General features: G+C 41.8%; 1 protein-coding gene across 3 annotated transcripts in view; it reads right to left on the minus strand.

The window, feature by feature from the left end:
• The window catches only part of LOC108415385 (protein unc-13 homolog B), a 177711-nt gene that overhangs the window by 74884 nt on the left and 92827 nt on the right, over positions 1–10000 (minus strand). The window contains exons 3-4 of one of the 3 annotated variants that reach the window (XM_037531695.1): positions 1967–4623; positions 1199–1221 (exon numbers count right to left, since the gene is read on the minus strand). The exons of the other annotated variants lie outside the window; for them this stretch is intronic. Coding sequence (XP_037387592.1) covers positions 1199–1221; positions 1967–4623 — 2680 coding nt within the window. The remainder of the gene's footprint in view (positions 1–1198; positions 1222–1966; positions 4624–10000) is intronic. 3 annotated transcript variants of the gene reach the window in all.

Genomic DNA, 10000 nt, shown 5'->3' on the forward strand with positions numbered 1-10000 from the left:
AATGGGAAAGAATTCCACCTACAAAGCTGAAAAGGAAATCATCATATTCTGTTTTTATTTATGTTTTACACAACGTCCCAACTTCATTGGAATTGGGGTTGTATATACTTGGGTTTGTTTACATGTTGACGCTTTTAGACTTTCACCAAACTATAAATGTTCTTCCATATCTTTTATGAACGATATTGACAAATCACTTATTCTTCTACTTTATTTCACTTTCACACTCCACTCTGTTTTTCCATCCCTATGGAAGCATCAGGCCAAACCCTGGTTGAAATTAATGAAAGCCTCAGTTGAAGTTCTGGTCTTAGTTCCTAAACTATATACACAATAGAAACAGTATGCCTTAACAAATATCGAACTTTTGACAGATGTCAAGCAGACATAGCTAAACATACTACAATCAATCTGTCCCACTGGCCTGACTCTTTGGTTATTTATTTGATTTATTATTATTAATTTTTCTTATAAATAAGTTGTGGCTGACTTGTTTTTGTAGATGCACTGACATTCCGTTTTGCAAAGTTCATCCAAATAAATAGAAAATTTCATTGCAAAGAAATCTTGCAGCATGTTGGGAAGTAAAGACAGAAACCCAGTCACATCTGTGGGGGAGGTGCTAATGAGCAACATCCAACAGTACTGTGACACATCTGATACAGCGGCATCTATCAAAGCCGTGGCATTTTCATTGTCTAAAATGAATATATATTGAATTCTGCATTGAAAACTTTTCTCTTTATTAGTGCTCTGAAGCGGTTGACTCACAAGGCCATATCCTCAGTTATCCTTGCTTACTTCCAAATCGCAGCTGTGGCGTAAAAAACAAAGCTTCAGCCAGCTGGGTAAGAGGCCTTGAGTTTCTCTCCTGCCATAGCAAGTTTGTCTCATATCATACATTTTTTACAACCCTAGGAGATCGCTCTTCCCAAGGATGAAACAGTACAAAGCAATTAAGGTGCTGAACAGGTGTAAAACACTGAATACACAGTACAGTTCTGATGGCTCTCAAGATCAACACTGGGTAAATTAGAATGAGGATAATAACAGTAATCAAACAAAGGCAAATGAAAGGCTTTCACAGGGACATGCCTCACGCCATGCAGGACCGCACATAATCAAACATCTACACAGCAAAGAATCAGCACGAAGCAGCACTTGTATTTTTCAAACAACATCGCCGATGAAACATAACCTGATCTTCGTCTCGGCTGGCGTCTGGGAACAGACAGAAATACAGAAACAACACATTACCAAACCAGAGTTATGAAACAAACAACCTACTGTAGACGACAGCATTCAGGCAACTGGTTTCAAATGTGGGGGCATTAGGACTGAAACAGAACGACTTCAGGGGACTCCACTATCGATCTAGCCTTCGGTTCATAAATGTTGCATTGAGATGTATAATTCATTTTACCACAATGCCCTTATTTCGTACTTCCCCCTCCCCTTTGATGTCAGGTTTGTTTTCAGTGAGAGTAATTAATTTGCCCTGAGCTTTAGAAATGGTGGGTGATATAACTAGAACAGGGCATTTACAAGGGGAGCGGTCCAAATTCCTTCTGGCTATTTGACTCAGCAGTTTCAATGCCTCTTAAAAAAATCAGAAAACAGAAAAAAGGAAAGTGAAAGCTCTATGAACTCCACTCTGTTAGGAGTGGAATTCGAATCAATTTAGAATCCTCTAAAGGGATTTGAATATGACTATTCAAATGGATGATGAAAGTGAAGAGGTTAAGGCCAGACAATGCTTTGATCAAGGCTACAAAAGTAGAGATGGGTTTGATATCTCTGGAAAACTCTTACAGACAGATTATGTGTACATGCAACAAAGGGAAACAATCAAATAATCAATATGAGCTAAGCACATAAAAAAATACTTAACTTGAAAGACACTTCCAAGATGTTGAAGAATGTGGGATTCAGGAAAAACTAGATTAGACATGTGATTGAAAAGTACCTTGGTTGAAGTCGTCCTCGGAAAATGAGAACATGGTCACCATGCCGAGATGTCTTCTACTCTCTCTCTTCTCCCGAAGGATCTGCTGGAAGCTCCTCAGGCATTTCAGCCTCCGAACATCCCTCTCACTGAGCTGTAGGGGGTGCTCTCTTTCCTCTCTGCTAGCCTCTACAGTGAAGCTGTTCTCTTCTTGTGGCTGTTGTTCCTCTGTGGGTTCCCCTTTTGGTTCTTCTTGCTCCTCAAGAAGTATGGGCTCTTCAGCTGAGAGTGAGGCTGATAGTGACTCAGTGGTAGGACAGTCTGGTAGGGTGACTTCAGTAGTATGCAATGCTGTATCATTTGGGGGATCTAATTCAGGGGAAAGAGGGGTACACAAAGACTTGCTATTCTGCTGAGAAAAGGTCTTTAAACTGCCCTCTGCTGGTTCCTGAACAGTATTGCAAGGGTTTGATGAGTTAGAGGGGCTTTCCCTTGCCTCCACACAAGCAGTGTCAGTCCTTTCAACTTGGGATTCCTCCAAAGTGGTGACTGCCATGTCTGTTTGAGGAGTTTCAAAAGGTGTTTCCATCTGAGGTGCTTCTTCACTGGATGTCCCACTCTCAGGAAAGTGTACAGTTACCTGAGGCTCATCATATGTGAACATGGGCACATAAGCACCTGCTTTTTCTACTGGTGAGGTTGCACCAGTTGCCTCCAGCTTCTTTAGAGCCCCCTTCAACGCAGATTTAAAATCTAGCACTGCCCTGCTAAACCTTCTAACTGTAAATCCCACATTGCTTCCCTCGCCAGTACCAGGCATGTACTGATCAGAGTTTGTTGAATACTGGGCTTTCCGATTCCTTAGGGGTGCAGTGTTAGCCGGACCAACAAAACCCTTTGAAGACTCTCCATTAAAAGTGAGACTTGTGCAGTTCTCATATGAAGATGCCGTGAAGTGTCCATCATCATCGGTAGCAGTGAAATTTGGATTTGAGCTCAGAGAAGAGGTACAGGGCTGTCTATCATCCTCATAAAATTGGGATGCTTGGTATTCAGAATTCTGAGAATAATCACCAACAGCCACACACTCACTATACTCCAGATCTGGTCCCTCAAAATGTACGTGCATCTCACATTGATTTGGTCTACTGGCATACCCATGCCATTCTTCCCTACTGCATGTGCTAGCAGGAGAATTGTAGTGCCGACTGGATGAAATGGAAACGTGCTCCAGGCTTATTCTTGTTGCCTCTTCTAGTGCAATACAAGCAGCTTCATCCCTAGAAGGGTCCCAGGTGTCTACTTCTCCAATGCAACCATCTGCCTCTTCAAAACTGCCTTGTCTGGAGTACAGTTCCTCTTCACTCCATCTTGTCTCTCCACTTCCACTATTTTTCAGCCCTGTCTGGTTCCAGTTCTGTTCTTCACTGGTACCATGCACTAATCTAGAGGAAGGTCTCTCATGGTCAGAGTCAGACTTTGAGCTTTGACCTGAGGAAAGAGAGCTGGTACTCGGACAGTCCTGCCCATCTTGGCGCTCAAGGTAGCCAAAGCTTAGCTTCCTTCTCCCTGTGTCCAGAGGTATGTCTGAACTCTGTTCAGGGACATCTTGCTTACATATATTGTGGACGCTATCATCAGTACTGGTGAAGGTAGATGAAGCCATACTGGACAGCCTTTGTCTTCTGAATTCTGATTCCTGGGAACACGATTCTTTGCACTGGATCTCATCATGCAAAGCAGCTTCGCGCCCTGCTTGCATACTACTACTTACATTTGTGCATTCAACAGAATGGGGTCTGTTACAACCCTTAGTGAAAGGACTCTGAGATCTGTGATTGTGGGAAAGTAAGTCCCTGGATGCAGCCCCAGGCCACGACTCCATACCTGTTTTCGTACCTGAACGAATGCCCTCAATCTCCATTAAAACTGCATCTACACAGCTGGACACCTCTTCAACAGACCCACGAACAGAGGACAGGTACTCCCGCAGGTCTGAAATTTCTTCCTGGATTTTATTGATGCCCCTTAGTTCCTTCAATATATGCTCAATAATGGCACTTGATTCTTCCTCTGTTTCCTCATTTTCCTCCACAATTTTTTCCTGGACAGCCATGTTAAACTGATAAAGCAGAGAGTCTTTCTGATACATGGACGCCCCACCAGCAAGCCCACCGCCAAAAGCAAACCCAGCTCCATTGAGATCTTGAGCCGTCTGGCTTTGCAACTCTGTTGGATTACTGTGTTGCAAGGTGCAGGGAATTCTGATACCACCCTCTCGGTTCAACTCGACCTCTCCTACACAACATGCCTGAGCAACATCACTGTGTCCTTGTCCATTTGGAACTTGAGGAGGACTGCAGGCCTCAACCGAAGTCCTTCCCCTCCTATAGTAGTCTTGCATCTCGCCCACATCCTCTGTCTCTTCTTCATCTTCCTCTTCAATCCCTGCATAGTAGAGACTTGAAGCCTGGACAGAGTGGTCAGTAGAACCTTGGAGAAGGCGATGGATCTTCCCTCGTAGCACAAGGGCCACTCTAGGATTTGGCTGCCTCCTCTTGGGCACCACAGTCTTGTTCTTGGGTCGGCTATACTGTGCCACACCTGTCCCATCCTGGCCATTGAAGCGATTGCGGGAGAACATTTTTGGTTGGTTGCTGGGGCAGGCACTTCCAGTGCTGAGAGTTTGATTCACATTATCGTTTCAACTTCCAATAGATTAGCCATTTAAGAATCAGTTGATAGATATATGTGCAATTATTTCATGGCTGAGAGAGAGAAAACAAGGTAACAGTAAAAAAAAAAGTACAGCTGAAACTGTCAACTTACACGTGGCAAAGTAAAATGTTTCTGAAATTTCCTTCCCTCTCTCAAAGCAAACGGTTCATAAATGTGCTTCCCAACTATCCCATTGCTCCAATTATCTTCCAGCGTCACCCTGTGACCTTTCAGATCCCTCCTGCTACAGAGCATTCGCACGCCATCGAACAGTCTGACCACCAATCAGAAGCATATGTCAGAGCAAGGCATGATCAACGACCATGACACTCTCTCTGTCAAGATGCTAAATGTCAAATCAATGTTGGTGTTGAAAAGTCAAATATGTGAGGATTACTGTGCATCACATTTGAACTTTCGGTTACACAGATGCACAACCTTTGTTTACACACACTCACTCAAACAAGGAAATTGGGTTCACAGAAATCCCCCATGATTATGCAAATGAAAATCTGTGTTTGTAGTTGGAGTTTTGTATAAATGTTGCTTTTGATTAATTATACCCACTTGGATTGCTATCATCCAGGTTAGTTTGAACCAATGTGATCTGACGGTATACGCAGAATCATAAATGTTAAATAATTACACAAATATGTCGCTATCATATCCATGCACATACACTTAAAACAGTGCAAAGCATGTGGCACTGTCAAAAAACAATGACTGATTCACAAAACCAGAAACATTATTGAGTTAAGACTTCATTGACAAGGACAACCAAGGCAAAAGACATTTTGCTGGTCTTGAGCTCCACTCAAAAGCGTACTTAAGCATCTTTAGAAGATATACACACCCGTAGACCTAATGGAAAAACACAGTCCTGAGGGTCCTTCACCTCAGAGTCGACAGAAAAATATAACATGAATAACAGTCTGCAGTCAAACCCAGCTGCATACTTGTAGATAGATTTCTATCCACCCCGCAGATTGAATCTTTCTCCCAGTCATCAGTCCAACAAACATACATTTGTTAAACGATAAAATATATGTTTGTTAAACGTTATTGTGATACTAATATTACAATAAATGGGGGGGGGCAGTTGTGGGCTGGAGGTCAGGGAACCGGCCCTGTGACTGGAAGGTTGCTGGTTTGATCCCCAGCTCTGACAGTATGTGACTGAATTGTCCTTGAGCAAGACACCTAACCCCCAACTGCTCCCCAGGCGCTGTGGATAGGGCTGCCCACCGCTCCGGGCAAGTGTGCTCCCTGCCCTCTAGTGTGTGTGTGCTCACCAGTGTGTATGTGGTGTTTCACTTCACGGATGGGTTAAATGCGGAGGTGAAATTTCCCTGCTGTGGGACTAATAAAGGTCACTTAATCTAATCTAATATTGCAGAAGGCTGCAATATCATAATCTACCCAAATACAGTGTTTTTTAGGATGCTTAGAGTAGCATTCTCAATTTTTAGTTTAAGGCCCCCTTAGTTAATTGTAAGTGCCTCCACTTGCTCCCCTTCTCGTCCTTCATGCCCCCCCGTCACTAATTTTTCTTAACAAACAAGGACCTTGTCTTCCCAGGACCTTATCACTGACACTGTTCTGTTCTGTGACATTACAGATAACTCATTTAGTCGTGAATTCCTATTGTGATACTTTCACAAATAAAGCACTTAATTGGGCTGGTACTTGCGAGGGTACATCTCCAGGACCTTAAGTTAAGGGAACATAGATGTGCTATATTCCAGTGCAGTTATATTAATTAATAGTGTGTTGTACAGTGTGCCATTAACAAGTAGCACTTTTTTAGATGTGGCCAAAGCTGATTTAATATACTGAAACAATCTGATATTACTAAGAAGAAAAAGGCCTCACTGACCAGAGTGCCCTTCTAACCACATAACATTAGTGATTCACTAATAAATGAATATTGAAAGGTGCATCATGTTTGAAATATATAGCAGTGAAGACGCCACCTGAGTCCACAGTACTTCTCTCACCTCAGACCTGAGCCAGCCAGACACAGCTCAGGTGTATATACTCAACTGCAGACACAAAGGAACAGAGACACGTCCGTGAAAAATGCAGGCAAGGTTTTCACGCACCTTCATGCAATGTCCCTGAATGCTCAGACTGAAATGTCATCAGCCACGGCTCTTTTCTCCCTACAGCTGACTCGAAGATCTCGAGCACAACAGATTATTGTACGAGTCTAAAGCATAGCGTTTGACACCATGGCAACATCGAGCTGCCAACAGCGCACACCGCACAGTAGATGAAGACACGGTTTCACAGAAACGCTCAGAATTAACAAGCTTGTTTGAAACTGGTGTGAATTCTAACAGTTTAATAAGGTTATATCAAATACTTTCCCCCCCAAAATCAGAGAGAAACGAAAGGAAACAGACAACGGGCTACGCTACTGATTCAGAAACGACTCGGCACGTCGTGTAATTGTTTTCCCAAACTTCCATTCCATTTTGTTGTAAACAATGTGCTGTGCAGCGTTCTGGAAAGTTACTCTAGCAGGGAGAAATGGAGCTGTCAGAGAATGGATTTTAGAAAGCAAGTCATCTGCAGCCTCTCATTTAAAGCCAATTAAGCAGGTTTGTTTGCAAAACACTATTTTAGGGCCTGGGTATTTTATAGCTTCCTACAAGCTCTGGGAAAGGTTGGATTTGTCAAGTTTGCTGAAATATGTGCTATTAAAAATGAGTTAGAGTTGCACAATATGGACAAATTACTCGTGCTGTAATAATACTGTTACACATCGAGACAATATACCTTACAACCTTGCACTGGTCTGACCAAATGAATTCCCCTTTATTGGATTACATGAATACCTTCAACAACCAATAAAATCCATCAAAATCCAACTGGAACTGTAGTAGGCCAGAATGCTCACAGCACACTATGATTGGTTAGAGGACTCATTTGCATATTGCTGCCTTCCGTCAGTATTCCAAAGGCCAATAATGCAGAAATGATGATGACAGACTGATTCAAAGCATTCTAGATTTCCAGAATTCTGAGCGTTCTAGAATTCCGATATGACGGATTGAAAGTATTCCAATTATAATGAGCTGAATTAAACACATTGTAAAAGTACATCTGAATTCTGGACATTCTAGAATTTCAGCAAGCTGATTCAAAAGTGCTCTAAGACATCATATTTCTGAGCCTGGCAGAATTCCAATATGGGGAGTTGATGGTATTCCAGTTATATTAAGCTCAATTAAAAGTATTGTAAAAAAAAACAAAAAAAAAAAACATGTAGATTATGGAAATTCTAGAATTCCAGCAAGCTGGCTCAATAGTGCTCTAAAACTCAACAGTTCTAAGTCTTTTAAAATTCCAGTATAACGGATTAAAAAAATCATTCCATAATTCTGAGCATTCTAGACTTTCAGTGAACTGAATTGAAAGTATTGTGGAACTCCAGGAATCTGAGTTTTCTATTATTCCAAGAAGGTGGATTAAATTCATTCTACAAATCTAGGAATCTGGGCATTCTAGAATTTCAGTTTGGAAGGAAAGTCTTCTAGAATTTCAGGATTCTAGGCATTTCAAAAATCCTGTAAGCTGGATGGAAAGTCTTCTAGAATTCCAAAATTCTGGGCATTGTAGAATTACACTGTGCTGGACTGAAAGTATTCTACATTTTTGGAATTCTAGCTTTCCTAGGATTCCAGTATGGTTTATTAAAAGCCTGTACTGGCTTGAACTGCACAGAAGTCACTACGTTTTCTCAGCACAGCTGTGGAAGCCAGCGCATCTCCACTGGTACGTTCTGCAGCGTCAATCAAACTCCACTGATACGGGAACGGTAGCTATGGAAACCGCACGCTACCTGGGTGCTGGTTCCCTTAATCATTTCTATAGATATCTCTCTATAAAAGCACCAATTAGCCACAAAAATCTCCCTCTGATCTCAGCCGTCTGCCAGCCATCCCTCCTCTGTCTCCATCTCTCTGCTCTCTTCAGCACTTATAAAACTCCGGACAAACAAGAACCATTCAGAACAGAGACAGAGCAGATCATTAGAGAAGGACAGATGGGGCATGTTAAGTGAAAGAAAGGTCAGCTCCGATCTTACGGTGGATTTGTATCCTATCTAGTTATGACTCAACATATCTCCGAACATCCTGAGGGAACATGAAAGAAAATATGAACTGTATGATCACTGACTATAGCGAACATGCTAGTTAAATTCCCTTTGTAGAGTTTAGGGAGGAATTCAAAGCATTTTAGATTTTGATTATCCTGAGCATGCCAGAATTCCAGTAAAGCAGATTCCAGAGCATTCTAGAATTCAGGAATTCTAAACTCTTAAATCATTCTTAAATTTAGGAATTCTTGTCTTTGTAAATTTGCAGAATAGTTTAAATTTAAGAACTCCCATCTTTCTAGATGAGGTTGCGATAAATTAGGATAATTGCAAACTCCAGGAATTCTGAGCCTTCTAAAATTCCAGGTAAGGACATTATGGTTGGGTGAGGGTAATGCTGAATATGAAATGCTGTGTTTTTGAAGTTAATAAGGTAATCAGGAATGCTGGCACTTCACAGTTTGTTTTCCTTCCTTCACCACGCCTGAATTAACTCAGGGAGGTCTTGATAAGTAGCAGAGAAAACAGAACTTAATAATACAGCAGCTCTCCAGGACCTGAGCTGAGAAAGCATGAATAAAGGCTGGTTTATGACGTATCACACCAACACATCAGGCTAAACAGACGCTCAGTTTGACAAACTGATGGTTGTTTCATACCTGCTGAACTTTAAAAGGTCACAGACGCTCCTGGCTATGACTGGCGGGGTGTTGTGGAGCCGTCTGTCAGCAGAGCGACTCTTTAATTATACACAATGAGGCAGCAGAGCGGAGGGCGTGTATAAATCACTGAGCTTTTCACTCTCACTTTAACCAGAGCCCAACATTCCCTGCACCGGACACCCGTCAGTTCACCAATGAACAGAATGCTTCCGATTCTCTTTCAGTTCAATTCTGCCGTTCTATAATGCCTTTCCCCTCACAGCAGTGGAAATATAGAATTCTGATGATTCTGGAATTCTAAAATGCTTTGAATCCACCATGCTGGAATTCTAACCATCAAAATTCTGGAATTCAAGAATGCTTTTGAATGCACCTTAAAAGAATTACAGTACCGGTTTGTAATATTCCGGACCTCTATAATGATTTAAATTTTACTTGAAGTTCACTTTTGCTTGCTTTTGTACTTTTACTTTAATTGTATTTTACTTTAATTTCAGAATTCTGACGATCCTATGAATCTAGACTGCTCGGAATCCATCGTACTGGAATTGTGTCACTGTCAAAATTCAT

This window comes from Pygocentrus nattereri, chromosome 20 (genome assembly GCF_015220715.1).
Source record: "Pygocentrus nattereri isolate fPygNat1 chromosome 20, fPygNat1.pri, whole genome shotgun sequence".
NCBI classification, from domain to species: domain Eukaryota; kingdom Metazoa; phylum Chordata; class Actinopteri; order Characiformes; family Serrasalmidae; genus Pygocentrus; species Pygocentrus nattereri.